The sequence below is a fragment of the Pan paniscus genome, chromosome 1, assembly GCF_029289425.2.
Source record: "Pan paniscus chromosome 1, NHGRI_mPanPan1-v2.0_pri, whole genome shotgun sequence".
NCBI classification, from domain to species: domain Eukaryota; kingdom Metazoa; phylum Chordata; class Mammalia; order Primates; family Hominidae; genus Pan; species Pan paniscus.
In genome coordinates, this window is record NC_073249.2 from 143,025,522 (window position 1) to 143,047,387 (window position 21,866).

The 21,866-nt window shown below is 35.0% G+C and overlaps 1 protein-coding gene across 6 annotated transcripts in view; it reads left to right on the forward strand.

The window, feature by feature from the left end:
• Positions 1-21,866, forward strand: part of TTLL7 (tubulin tyrosine ligase like 7) — a 134,593-nt gene that overhangs the window by 98,861 nt on the left and 13,866 nt on the right. For 4 of the 6 annotated variants that reach the window (XM_034933891.3, XM_014345915.5, XM_003805274.6 and 1 more), the window contains 2 exons: positions 10,240-10,400; positions 17,604-17,777. In XM_034933891.3, coding sequence (XP_034789782.2) covers positions 10,240-10,400; positions 17,604-17,777 — 335 coding nt within the window. Of the gene's footprint in view, positions 1-10,239; positions 10,401-17,603; positions 17,778-17,952; positions 18,072-21,866 lie in introns of all 6 variants that reach the window. The other 2 variants (XR_004665276.3, XM_034933895.3) reach the window with 2 other exon arrangements.

The following is a 21,866-nucleotide window of genomic DNA, read 5'->3' on the forward strand; positions in this document are numbered from 1 at the left end:
CTTCTTTCTGTAGTCTTCTTTCCTTACTAGTTAGTGATGTTTATTTGAACAGCAATAATAAGACAGTGCTATTCTGTTTTTTACATGTGATGTGAGAAGGCCTGTTAAACATTGATGGGATGATTAAATGACATGTGTGACTAATAATATTTGTGAATTGGAAGAAACAGTTTCATATGTTTTAGGGTTATTATGCTCAGTTGACTTTCTACATTTAGAGGAAAAATAAATGCTTGTTTATAAATTTACTACTGAGTACATATACCAGTATATCTACTTCTTTGATACTGATTTACTCTAAGAATATTTGGAGTGAACTATTTTTATGTAATCTCTTCTTCCAGTTCTCAGATGTACAACCACCTTTAAGTATTAATCATACACCGTTATGTGGAGGGAGTGGAAGCACTAATGTGAGGGGAGGAGCTTTATTACAAGTTTTATACCCTGCTACTCTTTTTTTTTGAGCTCCTTTGCTGCTGCTTCGCTGCTTCTTCCTTTGGTATAAATCAAAGGTATTGTGTTTCCTTTGTGCTTGCAGAAAGTAAGGATGTATTCAGTCTTCAGTAAAAGCTTGTTAAAGTCCCACAGTTTGCACTACCCAAACGTTTACTGTCATTCTTCTGCATAGACAATTTAATAGGCAATTCTATAGACAATTCTATTTTTTTCGCAGAAAAATTCATATATTGAATTTTGGCTCTTAAAAGAACAGAAAGGGCTGGTCTTAACTACAGCAAGTTTATCTTGCAAAGATGCCCAATTTTATGGAGCCCTGAAAGTCGCTGAGGAATGCTACTCCTAGGCTGTGAAAGAAGTGGAAGCCCAGGATTTAAACAGGTGCAATTTGTTTGTAGCAATTTTTCTTGCTAGTCTCATGATTATTGGGGCTCCTTTTCTTCCTTCAACAGTTTTGTTCTTTAAGAGGCCTTCCCAAAACAGTCTCAAATTTCTCAGATATATAGTGAAAGGTGAGGCACGTCTGGGAAAATAAGCAGAGGACAGCTTTCAGCAGCATTCATTCTGTGATGACATTCTTCCCCTTATTCAGGTAATTTAAGACCCCTTACCCATGAGTAACTACTTTAATATAAGGAGCTTTATATTAAAACTTTACTATAAAGTTTTATAAAACTTTCCATTTTTATAAAGTTAACCCTGCCAAAATTTATAGGTTCTTTTATCTATATTCACAAAAAGAAGCCTAACAAATATACACATCATGAATACAAATCATCAAGCCAACCAGCAATGCAAACCAGCCAGCAACAGAGGTATTGAACTCTAATGTAAACATATTCTCATTGGGATTTTTTAAAAAAATTTTGTCTCTACTTAGTAAGTAGCATTAGAATTAATTATGTGAAATACTTAAAATTTACCCCAGACAGGAATAAGAGAAAAATATAGAGGTAATTTTGGAAGTAATCATTGGAACAAATTTAAATGTGTTTAGCTGATTTATTTATATACATATATTTAATATATAATTTTTTTCTCCACCTCTTCCCTACCTGAAGTTTATTTCTGATAAAATCAGAGGTAAAGTGATCAGACAGTGACTGACTGAATTATTTTTTTTTTGCCTGACAATATAAGAGCTAATATAATAATGAGTCAAAGTGCGTTGAAAAAATGCTTTATATGGTGAAATTAGAGAGGCAAAAGCATGTAATAGAAAGAGTTACTAGACCTCTTTTCATTACATGACATTGTAGTAGACATCTCATGAAACAGTATGGACTTGAGTTCAGTATTGCCTATGGCCTTTACCTTGGACAGGTGACTTCTCAGAACTTCTTTGAGGTTTACAACATTAAGTATTGAAGGGTCCTTGTGCTTAAGTGAGACATCATAAGGGAATGTACTCTAGCCTTAGAAGGGTTGCAGGCTGAAATTTTTTCTTTTGTACTAAGGTTCCCCATGTCAGACTGTTTCTCTGATGTATTTTATTTTACTAAGAATTCTTCATATGGGGTATTCTTTTGTATAGAATATATAAAAATGATGTATAAAAATTGTCTGTTGGCCTATAACATATTGATCATTTATTTGGCTATCAGTTAGAAACTTGTGCTATTGTCTTATAAAGCTAGAAACTGCATCCAAGAAACTAAAAGAAACCTGGAAATGTAGGTCAGCTGTGGAGTGCAGAATTAGATATTATAAAAATGTATCTGTTTAGAAAGCTAAGGACTTAACTAATTTACATTAGATGCATGTTAATCAGATCCATCCTTCTTTTGGCTGTGATGTCAGTCAATAATCATTGAAAGCTTTACCAGCTTAATCTTCTGGGAGGCAGACACTAAGGTGGAATTAACAGTGAAAGTTTTTTTTTGTTTGTTTGTTTTTAATGGAAAACACCCAAGGAAGATAATGGGGAGAGAGAGCGCAAGTAGGCAGGAAGAGCCTTAGGGCTACAATGCAGGTCTGACTCCAGTGAATGCAAGAGAGGAGGACTGGGTAGGAAGAACCTCAGACTTTAGTGGATCTCTGAGAAAGTCGTGGTCAGGCTGATGGGGAGCCCAGAACAAAGACTGGCTGTTGAAGGGATCACAGTGAGCAGAAATAGCTCTTCACTCGTATCCCAGCCATGCTTCATCCTTGGCTGGGAACTATCTTGGGAGAGTGTAAGCATGGTTTGAATATTGCAGTGGATCCCCAGTGGGGAAGCCATCAGCTAACTGCATTCTTTGAAACATGTTAATTTAAGTGGCACATCTCCATGGCTGCCACAAAGGCTGTGCGTGATACATTTTAATTTAACAAACATTTATTGGTTGCCAATTTTATACAAATAATATGCTAGACACTGTTAGGGATTTTGAGAGTTGTTTACTCATTCATTTATTTGCTCACTTAATCATGCATTCAACAGATATTTATTGAGGGACTACCATGCCCCAGGCACTATTCAAGGTATGGAAGCACAAGACTCTTATTTAAGTATCTTAATTCCATTTAGAGACCATTATGGAAATATATATACCACTTTTCCTGTTCCAGGATTGAGGCATTTGTGGTTATTAGCCTGTTGTAAAGCTCCAAGATTAGAATGACATACACACAGAGTCTTTCACATGCTTTCCTTTTTTCTGTTCTTGGAAATTAAAAAAAAATTATTTGCCTTCAAATTTTCCTTAATGGATGTAAAATGTAAAGATCAAGGGTATGGGAATTAAATCCTGAAAAGAACCCTCACCAGGTGAAAATGGAAATAGTTAATCTTATTTAATGTCATGTTGTGGTAACTCCATACTTGCATAATTTAGCTTTCTGCCAAGAATGCAGTTGCTTTATATAGTTTGTGAGGAATATATATGAAGTATGAAAATATAGTCATGTTGGTGGGCTGCAAAGAATGCCAGATTTGCTGAAAAGCTTATTATCTGATGTGATACCTAAACATAAACTAAGAGTGGAGGATGAAGAGAAATAACTAATGACATTAAGGTTGTACTGTATTTGCATTTATTTTAGGGTGCTAAGAGGTCCTTGTTTATCAAGTATTACTTCTCTAAATAGCAATTTATTTTTAATACCTACTGTGGCTGCTTCTGCATGCATTTTGATGATACTATTTTCCGTCTCTGTTTTATTCAGGCTGACATAGATGCTGTTCAGAGCTGTTCGTTTTGCATCAGCAAAGATGCCTTTACCCTATAGCCATCGCTGCTGCATGCTTCATTAGTACAGCATGTAGTGATTTTAATGTTATTTCTAAACCGCCTTCACCTCGTGCCATTATTTTAATTTAGGACCAACTGTTCAGCCATATGGAGCAGTTTGTCATTCAACATCTGTATGCTCTTGCAAAATATGAATTTGTGTGCTTTATGCCTTCAAATGTGCTATATTTCATATGGAAAAGACAACTCTTTTCATTTTATTAATGTTGTCATTGACTGAATCTCCCATTTGTTTTTTCCCTTGGAGAGCTTAATGTTGGATTGGGATGCTTTTAAAAGTCATAATGTAAGGAAATGGATACCTATATTCTATAAGTTAGCCTCACTTAAGCCCACAGATAACACAAGGGCACCTTGCTGATCATTTATTTTTGTGTTTCACGAATTATTCATCTTCCATCCAATTTCTTCAATCTCCAAAGGACCAGAAATCCAAAAAAGCATCACAAGTAGAACTGGCACTAATTTATCTCATTCCAGTCTGATTTCTTGCCTGCCTGGTCTGTGCTTTCTTAAAATTATTAAGTGAGTATTTGGCTAAAAGTACAGTCATTGTCTCCCCATCTGTATAGCCTTCTAAACAATCTATTCCATACTCCATGGCCATAAAGGAGGGGGTGCCTAGGCAACCTTGTTTTTACACAGTGATCCCACTCTCCTCCCAAATACCATTTGACTAGAAATGAATCTGAATCTAAGAAGAGATAATGGGGTTCTCTCTAGGCTTTTGCTGCTGGCATCTGGAAAATCTAAATCGTGAGGCAGTGCTGGATGTAGTTAAGAGCGTAGGTCTGGATACAATGAGCTGGGTAATCTTGGGCAAGTTACTTATCTGCTTTGTGCCTGAGTTTTCTCATCCATAAAATGGGGATCCAAAATGTTTTCACGACCAAAAAAATTTTCATAACCCCTAGGCAGCAAAACCTAACCTACCTGAATTCATTTGGTGACAATGACCTGACAAGAAGTTATGTATTGATTTTGTCTATCTCTTGGTTTGAATATTTACATTTTTTTCCTGCAGAAATAATAATATGTATGATTATGGAATCTAAGCTTGAGATTTTTGGAAAGGGACTGTGGACCAATAGTATCTACCTCATGTTTTTGTTTTGAGGACTAAATGAGTTAATATATGTAAAAGTGCTTAGAACAGTGCTTGGCACATGGTAAGTTCTCTCAATGATTTTTTACCTTGTCTACATAGGTGTGACTTTCTTGCAAGGAATGACTTACTAAGACAGGAACCTACTAAATGATAGACCTTGTCTTAAGCCTTGGGGACCTGGTAACTTTATTATCAAGATGGGCACAGTTTACTCCCTTTATATGCATGACAGTCTCCATTAATTAAACAGGAAATTAAAATAAAATAAGGTGATTGCTAATAAAGGAAGAACTGGGCATTAAGATATCAAACAATAGTTCAGTGGCAGGTAAAGTTTTCCTTAGAAGTGGCATTTGAAGTGAAACATAGAAGTTTATCAGATGAAGAGATAGGAGAAGACTGTTTCAGGCAGAGGAAGGAGCTTATGTGAAGACTCAGAGGAGAGTTGAAGGATTTGGGTTCCTGTTCCCTCAGTCTGTTGTTCCATTCCCTCCAAATTATAGGGGTGGGTCTCCGAGGACCAAAGCTTGCCTTCTTGCGGAGGCTCCTTGAAAACTGAAAGCAAAGAGAAGCAAAGAGGAATGCATGTTCCCAGTGGTTTGCTCTGGACAGGAAGGAGAATGTGCCTAGTTTGCCCAGACCATGCCAGTCTCACCAATCTGGGAAATTGCTTCTTAGGTAGAGGTGCCTGATGGGGTGCCATGATGCCTGCAGATTTTTCCATCTCCATATTGAAGAAAACATTAGGAATGGAGCAGAAGCATTCCCCATCCCTAACTCCCTGGCTCCATTCTGAAGTTGCTGCTTTTAGTCATGTATGGGCTAGAATATGGTACTGTCATGCTATTAAAATTCCCTCTAAATTAAGAAAATATATGCAGAGTAGTGGTCAAAAGAATCTCCTCTAAGTAATGTGCCTAGCACAGTGTTTTGCATAGAGCAGGCGGATGATACATGTTAGTTGCCCTTGAAGTGTATTTAAAAAGAAATGAATGAATACTCCATGGTCTCAAATCCTTTATCATTTTAAAGTTGAATAATCATTTTATAATATAATGTGAAAACTGATGAACTTAAGGTAACGTTAAAATTGCCAGTATCAATAACATTTTTCAATTTCAGTTATTTTTATATAACTCATATTTATCCTTGAGACTAATACATGGGTTATCTTGGCTACTTTTTTATTCTTTCCTTTCTGCATTATGACTTTTGGCCTATTATTACTTACTAATATATTGACAGAAAGTAGAAAGGAAAAGTGAGAAGAAAAATGATTTAAATTTATCATTTACAGTTAGTGTTGATTCTTATATCACATTAGTCATGAGCACTGCTTTCTACACTAAAAAATATAAAGAGTTAAACTAATAGCTTAAATTAAAATTGTAAAAACTAAAAGGCATGAATTAATGCCTTGATACTCATATTTCAATGTTATTGTGAAGTTTCAAGATATTCCTCTTTATAATGAAGCATTTGTTACCTGTAATGAGCCTTTTCATAAGGTTTTTCACACACTACTTTATTACAGATTGTGTTTTCCCTCCTCATCCCCTGCCCCTTCCCCTAGGACACACCCTGACCTACAGTAGGATTTGTATTACTGCCCCCATCACAGTGCAGGAAGCTGGAACAGGAAAGGAAGGAATGCTGCTGCTCACACAGTTCCCTGTGAGAAGCTGTAGTTCCTAGTCTTCTATAAATATCACCTTGAAAGCTTTTTACTAAATTTATTTTTAAACAAATGTTTAAATTTGCCTTGATCAGAGATAACTAACATCATTTCTTTAAATATTGCTGTTTTAAAGAGAAATCATTCTTTCATCTGCTTCCAATTCTTCATGTTTATGTCTGTTGAGAGAAATGTCTTTATTTAGTCTTTATGTTTGAAAGTCTTTTTCCCTTTTCATCTTCCACTTTCATTTGTATAGGCAGTTGCCATAATTATAGCTAGATAAAACAAAAAGTGAAAAATCCACTTTGATGAATGGAGATCAGAATATTAGTATTTGGTGTTTCTTTTTTTTTCTTTTTGTTTTTTTACAAAAGAATTTTGTTGGAAATACCTACATTGCATAAGTATCAAGTACATGTGAATTAGACAAAACAGTTTTTTGGGGTTTACAAATTTTTTAGGACCTCTAGGATTTCAGTGGTCCAGATTAATCATAGTCCTTATTTCATTATACTCTTTCATGATTGGTTTGTGCATGGCCTGCTTTTATTTAGTATTATTTAGTGTTTTTAAGTTTATTATACCACCTGTGAACCCAACACGCAAATCAAAAGCTAGGTTCTTGGAAATAACGTATATAACCAAATGATTCCCTTCCATCCCCCTGGCTCCCCATTTCCCAGGTAGTTATTATATTCTTGAACTCCGTGTTCACTAATCTCATCTCTCCTCTCCTCTCCTCTCCCCTCCCCTCCCTTTCTTCTCTTTCTTTCTTTTCTTTTCTTTCTTTCTTTCTTTCTTTCTTTCTTTCTTTCTTTCTTTCTTTCTTTCTTTCTTTTCTTTCTTTTTCTTTCTTTTTTCTTTTCTTTCTTTCTTTCTCTTTTTTCTTTCTTTCCTTCTTTCTCTTTCTCTTTTTGCTCTTTTTATATATATTCACATATATACTCATATATATATTCATATATACTCATATATATATTCATATATACTCATATATATATTCATATATATACTCATATATATATTCATATATATACTCATATATATATTCATATATATACTCATATATATTCATATATACTCATATATAAGTATATATATTCATATATATACTCATATATACTCATATATATGAGTATATATATTCATATATATACTCATATATATGTTCATATATATGTTCATATATGTTCATATATATGCATGTTCATATATGTTCATATATATGCATGTTCATATATGTTCATATATGCTCATAGGTATGTTCATATAGATGTGTTCATAGGTGTGTTCATCTAGATGTGTTCATAGGTGTGTTCATCTAGATGTGTTCATAGGTATGTTCATCTAGATGTGTTCATAGGTATGTTCATATAGATGTGTTCATAGGTATGTTCATATAGATGTGTTCATAGGTATGTTCGTATAGATGTGTTCATAGGTATGTTCGTATAGATGTGTTCATATAGATATGTTCATATAGATGTGTTCATAGATATGTTCATAGATGTGTTCATAGATATGTTCATATGTTCATAGATATGTTCATATGTTCATAGATATGTTCATAGATATGTTCATATGTTCATATAGATATGTTCATAGATATGTTCATATAGATATGTTCATATAGATATGTTCATAGATATATGTTCATATAGATATGTTCATAGATATATGTTCATATAGATATGTTCATAGATATATGTTCATATATATGTTCATAGATATATGTTCATATATATGTTCATAGATATATGTTCATGTATATGTTCATAGATATATGTTCATGTATATGTTGATAGATATATGTTCATGTATATGTTCATAGATATATGTTCATGTATATGTTGATAGATATATGTTCATGTATATGTTCATATATATGTTCATATATACATACATATTCATATATATACATATATACATATATATTCATATATATACATATATACATATATATTCATATATATACACATATATTCATATATATACATATATTCATATATATACACATATATATTCATATATATGTGTATATATAATGTTTATGTGTATTCCCCATGTGTTTTTAAAACTTAATTGTTTTTACTTCTATTACAAGCGTATCATGGCCAGGGGTGATGACGCATGCCTGTAATCTCAGCATTTTGGGTGACCATGGTGGGCAGATCGCTTGAGCTCAGGAGTTCAAGACCAGCCTGGGCAATGTGGTGAAACCCTGTCTCTACAACAAAATATAAAAATTAGCCGGGCATGGTGGTGTGTGCCTTTTGTCCCACCTCCTCAGGAGGCTGAGATGGGAGGATAGCTTGATCCTAAGAGGTTGAGGCTACAGTAAGCCGAGATCGTGCCCCTGCACTCCAGCCTGGGTGACAGAGCGAGACCTTGCCTCAAAAAAAAGGGGGTGGTATCATGGTATATATAGTCTCTAGTACATTTTTTACCTTACCATTTATTATGAAGATGTTCTATCTTGTGTGTTATATTTGATTCATTTTGACTACTGTATTAATACTGCACAGTAGTCCAGAGGGGGTGAGTATCCACTGTTTATTTACTGAATCTCCTGTTGTTGAAGAGTTCGATTGTTCCTAGGTGTTTACAATTGTTAACAGCTGCTATGAATGTTCTTGTACATGCTGCCTCCTATTTTTACCTATGAGAAATAATTTCAGGAATGAAACTGCTGGGCCATAGAGATATTAATTTTCAACTTTAGGAGATAATACCAAACTCCAAACTGTTTTCCCGTTTGTGCACCGATCTGTACTCACACTAGCAATGTCTTAAGAGACCCAGTAGATTCCATATCCTCTCTAGCACTTGATATTGTCAGACTTTTAATTTTTGTCAGCTACATGGATATCTTATTATAGCCTTAATTTTTGTTCTTTATGTTTATTGGGCATATTTATTTCCTTTTTTCTGAAATGCCTGTTTGTAATGTTTTGTCCTTTTTTTCTATTAAAAGTTTTGGTAAACATTCTTTATATATTCCTGATACTAATGTTTTGCTGGATATATATGTTTTGAATATATTTTTGCAGTTTGTAAGTTTATCTTTTATTTTCTTTAAGGTATATTTAATGACCAGAAGTTCTTAATTTTTATATAATCAAAATTTATTAATCTTTTATGTTCCATAGCTTTTTGTGACTTAAGTAGTATTTTTCTAGCCCATGGTCCAAAAAATACTCACCTATACTTTCCACTAAGATACAGAATAGTTTATTTTTATTAACATGTATGACCTTAACCCCTCTAGAGTTGATTCTTTTTAATTTAATGAAGGATTCAGCTTTATCTTTTCTTCATCTAATCCATAAAGATTATAATTTTGAAATCTCTACATATTGAACAGTCTCTTCTTATTCCACTGGTCTAAGTTATTGCCTCTGTCATATACTGAAGTTTCATAAATGCATGGGCCTATTTCTAGACTTTTTGTTCTATGCTATTGTTCATGTGTGTGTGTTCCTTTTTGAATTTTATTTTTATTTCTTTTACTTTTGATCATGGCTTACTGCATCCTTGACTACTTGAGCTCAAGCAGTCTTCACATCTTAGCCACCCTCCCAGGTAGCTGGGACTACAGATGTGGGCCATAATGCCAGGCTAATTTTTAAAACAGTTTTGTAGAGACAGGTTCTCACTATATTGCCCAGGCTGGTCTGGAACTCCTGAGCTCAAGCTACATCTTTGAATTTTAGACACAGATATACATTCCTAGATTGTAAGTACTTTGGTTTTTCCACTAGGTTTTGGACATAGTGAAAACAAGTATTCGTACAGTTCTTCCACGCATCTGGAAGGTGCCTGATGTCGAAGAAGTAAATTTATATCGGATTTTCAACCGGGTTTTTAATCGCTTACTCTGGAGTCGTGGCCAAGGGCTGTGGAACTGTTTCTGTGATTCAGGGTAAGCTCTAAGTCATCTTTTATTATCGTCATTTTTAATATTTTACTATTTAGTTATAGAGATATCCTAATAAAATGCTTGAATGATCTTTTAAAATATGGATTTCTTTTACTGCATGTAATGTATAGTACTCAACTATAATTTATATCAATTAAGCTGATTTAGATAAGATGATGAATATGAACACAACACCACCTAATTAATTTGAATTCGGTGGAGAGAAGGTAGTCCTAATTACAGAAAATACAAACCAATATCCTTGAAGTTCTTCTGCAGTCGCCTTCTAAAATTATGGCTACACTTCTCCTCCTCCCCAGAATCCTAGTGCTGCTAAAGCTGCTGTGACTCATTGTCACTTTAGCCTCAAGATATCTAAAACCAAACATTCCATGTCCTTTTATTCGGAAATGGCTTCCTTTCTTGGCTTCCCTTAATCCTATTATTATTCTCTCAGTCATACAAGTTGGATATCACAGGGGCATCTGCATCTTCCTTTTCCCTCACTGTCTTTATTCAGTCATTTGCCAAATCCTATTATTTTTCTGTCACATTCCCACATGGCTAAACTAGCTTGTTTCCATTCATTCTTTCAACAATCATCAAGTACTTACTTTTGTGCTAATATTTTTGGAGGTACAGTGTTGAATCTGACACAGATAATAACTAACCATATTACTTATTGTGTGAGATGCATTGTTCTAATCACTTTACATGTGTTAAGTGATTTTATCCTCATAACATCAATTTGAGTCAGGTTTTATATTATCTCTATTTTATAGATAAGGAAACTGAGGCACAGATAGGTGCTAAGGACCTAGTGGAACTGGGATTTGAACTCATTTAGCCTTGACCTCAGAGTTTATGCTCTTAACCTATAAACTCTGATGTCTCTAGCAGATAAAGTATGATATATACAAAGCAAATCATTTGATATGGTTTCTCTGTGTCCCCACCCAAACCTCATCTTGAATTGTAGTTCCCATAATCCCCACGTGTCATGGGAGGGACCTGGTGGGAGGTAATTGAATCATGGGGATGGTTACTCCCATGCTGCTGTTCTCTTGATAGTGAGTGAATTCTTATGGGATCTGTTGATTTTATAAGGGGCTTTTCCCCCTTTTACTTGGCACTTCTCCTTGCTGCCGCCATGTGAAGAAGGACATGTTTGCTTCCCCTTCTGCCATGATTGTAAGTTTCTTGAGGCTTCCCCAGCCATGCTGAACTATGAGTCAATTAAACCTCTTTCCTTTGTAAATTACCCAGTCTTGGGTATGTCTTTTTTAGCAGTGCGAGAATGGACTAATACATCATTATAAAAGAGATACAGATAAAGTATGACAGGATTTTAGACAAAAAGAGCCTTTTTTTGGTAAGACAGCTAAGTGAAATGAATAGATTTCTAGGCATTTTTGTTTCCAGTTTTTTGTTTCTCATATCCTTCTTACTGTCAGAATCATTTCCTAAAATCTGTAGTGATTTTCCTCCTCTATAATTTAAGTTTAAACTTCTTATCTACAGATACAAGGCTATCTAATATGCTGTTTTCTTCTTATTTCCCCAGTCTTCCTTCTCATTACTCTCCTACTTGAATTGTGCTCCAGAAAAAACTCATTGTTTTTCAGATCTCTTAAAAATTTGTCGTTTTCTTCCTCTGAACTGTTGATGTCATTTAATATCTGATTAGATGGCTTTCTGCCACCCCAAACTTCTGTACCCTCTGTATTATTTGAATCTAATGTAAAGCCCCATACTATACCTACCTCTTCTGTAAAACCTTAACAGACTGTTCTATTCTGAAATGATCTCAGAATATTCTCCATTTAAATATTCTAGCCATGTGATACAGAATCATTCATATCATTTGGAGACTCAGTCTTTTTACCATTTTTTTTTAGCTGCCATTAACCAACAGGGAGAATTAATAAGGCACTCTGGGTGTGTTGAAATCTGAGAATAATTTGGGCTATTATTTCTACAGAGACTTAAGTGAAACATTTGAACTCCACAGCCCCTTAGTTGATGGCTCCCTGTAAAAGTTCTCCCAATCTGAATTTATAATGGAAATTTTTTTTCTGTTGGTTGATCCATTGGCTTGATGCTATATATGAATCCCAGATACTCTCTACCATGGAAAGCAATGAGAAAATCTGTTAGTGAAATCAATGCTGTGGCTCTGAGTCCATAGATAATCTCCAACACCAGACCCTAAAGATACCCATGAAGTGGTGCTTCCTTGCTTCTAGGGTTCCTCTTTCCTGAACTATTTTGCTAACATACTTTAACTTGATTCAGAATCCTTTTCTCCTATCCTTGGCACAATACTGCCTGCCAGTTTCTCTGGTGGTATCTATTAGTACTAGTAATCATAGGGATAGTAAGTAGTATTTATTGAAGGTTTACTAAATGTCTGACATTGTTTTACATATTAAATATTTGTATAATCTCCACAAAAAGTATTTTGAGTAAATTATTACCATCATTTACAGATGAGGAATTGAAGCATAAACAGAGTATATAATTTACTCAATTTCCCATAGTAACTGTATGAGCCTGTATTTAAATCCAGGTAATCTGAGTCAGAAGCCCAAGCTCTTAGCTCTTTGCTTCATTGACATTCCCCAAAGCAGATTTGCCAATGGTTGCCAAGCTTGTTTTACTGCAAGTCCATAGCATTAGCCAAATCCCTAGCCTACTATGCCTGTGCAGGTGAGGCAGGAGTAGTTTTGAGACCGATTTGACTCCACTCTCATCTACTTCTTTCAGTTTAGTAGTTTAAAGAGGTGAGTTTAATATCGGATTTTATTTTGCATTAATGAGTTTTTTAGGCTTCCTCAATTTAGTGAAGTCACATAGTACTGTGTGTGTTTGATTCTCAGTTTGGACCCAGAATAGTTCTTCTTTATCCTTTGAATCATGCCTTCTCAATGTATACTCCTTTAACCTTTGGTCCGAAGGCCTAATGGTCATGGTGAAAATCTACTCTTCTCAGTTTTTAAGGAATGATTTTAATATAAGGTTCAACTTTCTTTCACAGTTAGGTGTAAAATCTTAGAAAAATATAATCCAAGTCTTTGATTATATCCAAGAATCCAAGGCCTTGATTCTTGCCTTTGCCTGTCAACATTCCCAATAATAAAACAAAGTAAGTAAACCATCCCCTGTCTACCTCCAGAAACACCAGAGTAATGTAGATCTTTGTGGTAGGTTTCCCTAGAGTTGGCCAAGGGGTTTTGCTGATGTATCAAACAGAAAACACCCTTGTTCCTCTCTTTTCCTCTACCAGTCTGCTGATGCCCATGCCCAGTAACAGTTTTATCACATGCAGCCTCCTGGGAGTGTTATGATGCCCACATTTGGAATATGTTTACTTTAGGGAAATAGCTCTTGGAATTTCCATAAATAAAATTATCTACCATGTTTTACTGGGATAGAGGAAGGCCTGAGGTTCTATGGGACTCAAACTTAGTCCTGAGAGCTGGAGAATGGTGGCTATGGGAAGTGGCATTTCAGGTGAGAGTTAAAGAAAGAATAGGAGTTTGTGAGGTAAAGCCAAGAGAGGAGCCAGGGTAATATGGGAGAAGGAATGCATGGTTTGGGAAAGCCCCATCTCCACTCAAAATCCAATATGTAAACCCTAAAGAAGAGAATCTGGCCTGGATTCCCTAGCCAAAGTATTTTCCTGTTGGGGTTTGTCATGTAAAAGCTTTTCTTTTAGAATCTTAGGGCAAGAAGAAATTTTAAGGAATATTCTAAGGCGTAGTCTATTTCTAGGCTGGATTATGCCTACTTGAAAAGGTATGCATAATATATAGACTACTTAAAATGATGTGAATCTCCCTGTTTTCATATCACTTTCAATTGGATGTGTTGTTGTTATACTTTTTAGGTCATTAATCTTTCTGTTGGTGATTACTGTGTTGGTATGTATAAACTTCAGCAGCCTGGAAGAGGAAAAGAGAAGGACAAGGGTGTTTTCTGTTTGATGCATCCAGTAAAACCCTTGGGCCAATTCTAGGGACCCCCACCACAACTTTTCCTTTCTCCTTTCTGCTACTTAACTTTGGGCTACTCAGTCAGGACTTGTACCAGTGGAGAAAGGAATGAATCAGTTTCACTCTTTAGATAACTGCTTTATGAAATGTTTTGATGAGAAAGTGGGTGAAAATTATTGGATTACTGGATAATGTGAGGATTTCTAAGTCTCTGGATTTCATGAATAACTCTCCTTTGTTGCCAGAGATATTCAGTATTCTGTCTTAATGTGATATTACTTAAAGAAGTCATTTAAAGTGGTTTCCTTTTATATTGCTGTGAGGATTAGGGAGAGCCAGAAAGAACTTTTTAATCATTTAATTTTTCTTTTTGAATTCATGGATTTTGGTGACGCTATTTCCTTGGAATTTAGGTTCAAAAAGCAGGTAGATGAGACCTGGGGTTCTTTGATAAAAGCACTGGTATTTTAACTATTTTTACCTCCCTTCACCTTTTAAAAAAACTTTGTGTTGCTAGTGTTGAAAGTTGAAATACTGTAGTATTATAGAGGCATTTCACAACTACTCAGCTATGCCAGGTGGCAGGTAGGAGTAGGGGATACAGTTCTGTACTCAGTTTTCCTTTGTGTAGAGGGGGCACCCACTGCCCTAGGGCCAGATGAAGCAGGTTGCTTTCATTTTCTTGAGTATTTTGGTATGCTGACACCTAAATATGGATTAATATATAGAGTAGAATTTACTCTTGGCTAGTAGTGGTAAATATACACACCAGAACTAAATATATATAGGACCTTGATTCATATATTCATTTTAAATATTTAAGGGAGAATGAGAGAGTGAGAAGCCAAAGCTGGCCATATTATAACTCACATATTATTCAAGAAGTTACATCAGATTAGAGTGTTACAGAAGAAGCCCTTTTTTCTTCCATTTTATTTGTTCTTTCCCTACCTCTAAAGAAAAATTACCATAATATGAGTGATCTGATAGTTGATCTGATCAAATAGCTCCAGAGTATGAAGAAATAAATATATCCAATTAAGAGTAGAGGGTGGTGATGGAGGTAGACTTTTATAGACATACCCAAAATCCCAGCAGAAAGAAAAGTGCTAGGCAGACAGTCAAAACACAGGATTTTTTTGGTATATATTCACATTTATATGAAATTTTATAGGGTCTGCTAAATCAAAGTATACTAATTATAAATATATTCCCTAATTAATTTTTCCAGCTTTTTAAAATCAGATTAGGTAAGTAGATTTATATCTCTATCTACATCTATAAATCTTGATAAACACGTATGTGTCATATCTAGTTTTTCTTCCATTTAGCAATAATTTAAATTTTGTTTTTACAGTTAATTTAACCATCGAATTACTGTTTCTTAAATAAAAATAATTTTCATTCCTTTGCCAATTAAAAAACCCCAGTATTTTATTTTATTTTATTTTATTTTATTTTATTTTATTATTATTATACTTTAAGTTTTAGGGTACATGTGCACAATGTGCAGGTTAGTTACACATGTATACATGTGCCATGCTGGTGTGCTGCACCCATTAACTAGTCATTTAGCATTAGGTATATCTCCTAATGCTATCCCTCCCCATTCCCCCCACCCCACAACAGTCCCCAGAGTGCGATGTTCCCCTTCCTGTGTCCATGTGTTCTCATTGTTCAATTCCCACCTATGAGTGAGAACATGCAGTGTTTGGAAAAAACACCAGTATTTTAAAAGCCTATTATATTTAGTCCTGAACATTTCAGAACACTGAAGAAAATTTGTTTCTTTCAATTAACTCATTTCAGTCTTACTCCCTTTAAGAAAACCTGTCATTCATTGATGACATGCTGTCTATTTGGGGCCACATTTCTCTGAAAAAATAAACAGTAGCTTTTCTAGAAAAAATACATTTCTATTTCTAAGGCATTTTTTTAAGAATTCAAAATATATCAAATGTCCACAGAAGGTTGAAAGTGGAGTCTTTGTGTTTCCCATTGGTAAGTTTACTTCCAGGAAAATATTGTCCTGAATGCATTTTCCTGTGCTTTTCTCTCTGAGGGTTATGTGAATTGGTTTATGCAAAATGAGATGTGAATCATTACCAAGTCTCAAACCAAAATTTCCCCTGGAGGCTTGAAGAGTTTCAAGGAATAAGTCTGAGGAATAAATCTCTCTCTCTCTCTCCCTCTCTCTCTCTCTCTCTCTCCCTCCCTCCCTACTGGTGGAGTAGTGAGGTGTTTCCTGATATAAACCATGATGCCATGATGGTAAACTTAGGAATTGTTAACACACACACAAATACACACACACCCCCCACACAAAATTGAAGTTTACCAAGGAAGTATGCACCATTACCTGCTTTGGAATAAGCTGAGTTCAATAAAGGAGAAGGCATACTGCTTCTGGGATTGCAGTAGGGCAGTACTTGTTAAGATAGCATTACTTCTAGCACACAGAACCTGTGCTCTAGGAATATCATGGATATAGTTATGTCTGAAAGTGTTTTGAAAGGGATGGCCACAATCAGGTATTAACCTAAATTCTCCTAGTGAAGAGAGGTCAACAATTGTTTCAGCAACTTTTTAGTCATTTCAAGGGATCATTCATTCTTAAGGTAAATACAGATTCCGAGAAAGCCTAAATTCCAAGAATACTTAATTTTTGAGAAATTAGCTCAGTATTTTACAAATACCTTAATATAGAGTAACTCCATTTTTTAAGAGGTGTTGGAAGACTATCCTATTAGCCATCCAAAGTTGGCAGCTTTAAAAGCTTTAAGGACTAATAGTGCTGGGCATGGTGGCACATGCCTGTAGTCCCAGCTACTTCAAGGCTAAAATGAGGGAGGATCACTTGAGGCCAGGAGTTCGAGGCTGTAGTGCATCATGATTGTGCCTGTGAATAGCCACTGTACTCCAGTCTGGGCAACATAGTGAGACAGACTCTCTCTCTCACATACAAACACACACCCATATGCACAAACACACACACGGACAAATAGTATATGTATTTGATGTTGTATTTCTTTAATATAAAGATTAATTTCCTGATTTGTATTTATTATATATCTTTAAACCATTCATAGTTATTGCAAATGTATGAGGCCATTTCTATTTCCCTTATTGGTTTGTTGCTAGGGAAGTGATATATAGCTGGTTGTCATTTTTAACAGCCAACATGAGATCATGTCTGTTTCCATACCAACAGATCCTCTTGGGAGAGTATATTCAATAAAAACCCGGAGGTGGTGACTCCTTTGCAGCTCCAGTGTTGCCAGCGCCTAGTGGAGCTTTGTAAACAGTGCCTGCTAGTGGTTTACAAATATGCAACTGACAAAAGAGGATCACTTTCAGGCATTGGTCCTGACTGGGGTAATTCCAGGTACTTGTTCACATTCTCTAACCCTTGAGAGTTTTATGTAAAGTAATGCTAAAACACAGTTTGAAATTGACAGTGTTTTTTTGTTTATGTGACTAGAGAAAAAGCTAAAGACTGAAAGTTCATACATGCTATTATCTGCAAAATATTTTTAATTAGTACAGTATTTACCTTTAAGGGACTGAACAAGGACAGCAATCACGAACCTAAAGGTGATAAAACACACTTGGAAATGAAGTTATTTGACTTATATACCTTCACTTTCAAAAGTCCAGAGCAAGAGCATCCAAAAATGTGGTAATATATTTAACTTCTGTTCTCCAATAGAGATATTTCAACATTTACCCTTGAGCCTACTATACAGTTGGGAAGATACCTTTGGTTTCATTTTTATTGTTCAATTTGCCTCTGCTATTCCTTTCATTACCAAATATGTAGGAGGTAAAGTTTTGTCAAGTTCTATTTGAAAAATGAGTTTCATAAATATCCAGTTAAAATAGTTTTCCAAAAAGCATGAAAAGCAATATTGTTTTTAAGCTGCAAAAACACACAGAGTAAAGAAAGTACCTTTTAGCATTTCTCAAGACAACTGTAGTTCTCATTAGAAATAGAGATGAATAATATAACTTTAGTTTTAGTATTTGTTTTTTTTGACAGAAAGTGAGATTACAGGTAATTATATTTTTATTGTTTTATTTAATTATTATTTTTTATTTTATTATTATTATACTTTAAGTTTTAGGGTACATGTGCACAATGTGCAGGTTAGTTACATATGTATACATGTGCCATGCTGGTGTGTTGCACCCATTAACTCGTCATTTACCATTAGGTGTATCTCCTAATGCTATCCCTCCCCCCTCCCCCCACCCCACAACAGTTTCCAGAGTGTGATGTTCCCCTTCCTGTGTCCATGTGTTCTCATTGTTCAATTCCCACCTATGAGTGAGAATATGCGGTGTTTGGTTTTTTGTTCTTGTGATAGTTTACTGAGAATGATGATTTCCAATTTCATCCATGTCCCTACAAAGGACATGAACTCATCCTTTTTTATGGCTGCATAGTATTCCATGGTGTATATGTGCCACATTTTCTTAATCCAGTCTATCATTGTTGGACATTTGGGTTGGTTCCAAGTCTTTGCTATTGTGAATAGTGCCGCAATAAACATACGTGTGCATGTGTCTTTATAGCAGCATGATTTATAGTCATTTGGGTATATACCCAGTAATGGGATGGCTGGGTCAAATGGTATTTCTAGTTCTAGATCCCTGAGGAATCGCCACACTGACTTCCACAATGGTTGAACTAGTTTACAGTCCCACCAACAGTGTAAAAGTGTTCCTATTTCTCCACATCCTCTCCAGCACCTGTTATTTCCTGACTTTTTACTGATGGCCATTCTAACTGGTGTGAGATGGTATCTCATTGTGGTTTTGATTTGCATTTCTCTGATGGCCAGTGATGGTGAGCATTTTTTCATGTGTTTTTTGGCTGCATAAATGTCTTCTTTTGAGAAGTGTCTGTTCATGTCCTTCACACACTTTTTGATGGGGTTGTTTTTTTCTTGTAAATTTGTTTGAGTTCATTGTAGATTCTGGATATTAGCCCTTTGTCAGATGAGTAGGTTGCAAAAATTTTCTCCCATTTTGTAGGTTGCCTGTTCACTCTGATGGTAGTTTCTTTTGCTGTGCAGAAGCTCTTTAGTTTAATTAGATTCCATTTGTCAGTTTTGGCTTTTTTTGCCATTGCTTTTGGTGTTTTAGACATGAAGTCCTTGCCCATGCCTATGTCCTGAATGGTAATGCCTAGGTTTTCTTCTAGGGTTTTTATGGTTTTAGGTCTAACGTTTAAGTCTTTAATCCATCTTGAATTAATTTTTGTATCAGGTGTAAGGAAGGGATCCAGTTTCAGCTTTCTACATATGGCTAGCCAGTTTTCCCAGCACCATTTATTAAATAGGGAATCCTTTCCCCATTGCTTATTTTTCTCAGGTTTCTCAAAGATCGGATAGTTGTAGATATGCGGCATTATTTCTGAGGGCTCTGTTCTGTTCCATTGATCTATATCTCTGTTTTGGTACCAGTACCATGCTGTTTTGGTTACTGTAGCCTTGTAGTATAGTTTGAAGTCAGGTAGCGTGATGCCTCCAGCTTTGTTCTTTTGGCTTAGGATTGACTTGGCGATGCGGGCTCTTTTTGGTTCCATATGAACTTTAAAGTAGTTTTTTCCAATTCTGTGAGGAAAGTCATTGGTAGCTTGATGCGGATGGCATTGAATCTAAGTTTTAATATTTGTAAGTTGTAGTACTATTCAGGATAGAAGAAATTAAGCCATGACTTTGAAACACTAAGTGATAGTCAAAAAGTCAGTGAATAGTTGAATAAACAATGAGGAAAATGGAACCACGATAGCTCGGATTTTCTTTTCTTAAAAACACCTAGAAATTGATCTGTTTGTTTAAAAAACTTGGGGAGTATAATAAAATGAACTTTATTACAAATGTGTCCTGTAACAGCAGAATGGCTCAGAATATTTTTAATAGAAAGTATTAAGAGAAATATTTTAAATTTTTGTTTGTCTTAGATTCTGTCATTGTAGTGTTGCATGACATTTATGTGATTGCATTGCAAGACATTTAACCTCTTTTAACTCTTCTACAAATAGAAGCTGGTTGATCACAATAATAGCAGTGGTAAAGGTAACCATTAATATTTAAAATATTTAAATATCAAAGTTATATTCTACAGTTTTAATGGTTTCACTGAAGCAAATTATTGAAATAAAACTTTTAATACTTTCATTAATACTTTTATATGATTTAAAAGAATGATAGCCATTTTTTGGACATCATACCATATAAATGAAGAGCCTTCTTGTTAAGGGGTGATACTCTGGGAGCATGGTCAGGAAAATCTTAAATTTCAATCTAAGAAGTAATTCACTGAGACTAATGTCATTCCCACAATTCTAGATTTCATAAGCTAATTTCTGTTGATGGATCTTGTAGCTTTTGTGGGTACACAAAGTAGGACGAGTCTTCTTGGTTACGTTGGAGGAAAAAGGTATGTTTTACAGTTGCTTCAGACTTTTTTATTTTCTTCTGCTGGTGGTCAAAAGAGATTTCCGACCACGGAATCTTGACTTCTGGACTTCTGATAAATGGTCAGGATGGCCCAGTATTGTGATTATAATCATTTTGAGATGTCAGTAAATACATTTTCATTCCTGCCCAAGCTCAGAACCATTTGATAGAGAAATACTAGAGTCAGACATATGGTCATCATCTGTTACTTTGTTACTCTATAGTGCTATTGCTGATAAAAGTTACATTAGGGGACATGGTGTAGCTGTGAGCCAAGTGAGTTTTCTAATACTGAATTATGGAATTCAACTTATCCATCCAGTCAAAGGCAGATCAGAATCAACACAAACCTTCCATGTCACTAGCCCATAAAGTCTTCTTTTAGCATTGGCAGGCGAGCAAGAAAAGATGCATCCTCACTGCAGAAAGGCAGAGCCAGAAAGACAGAGGCTGAGCCAAGCATGCCTGTTTCCTTCTTTTAAATCCTCAAATCAGATAATTTGGTTCTGGTAAGAGGCCAGGAAGTTCACAGTAGTGGAAATTCTTCTACATTGGAACACAAGGAGTGAAGAGAAGTAAACATTTCTCCCTAATATCTAGCTATTAAAACTCAAGTCAATGTCACATTAATTTAACAATATGTAAAAAGTGGCCATATTTCTTTTCCTCATAGGTAAGAAACGGACTCTTTAGCATTTTACTTAAATGTAGAAGTCACTTAATATTTATTAATAGATTGACACATTTTATTTATGAAGTATACTTGGTAATGTAAACATGAATATATATTTATAGCATTTATAAATAAATGTAAATGTACCTAATAGAAATAACTTATGAAGTATACCTAAATAATTTATGAGGTGATTCATATTTGGTTAATTTATTTATAAAATTAAAACAGATAGAAAATAGAGCTAACAGCAGACAGGTTTGGGGACCAGGTTTATCTTTACCAAAGATCTACAGGATATTTCTTAAGAGGATTTAAAGAGTATATGGCATCT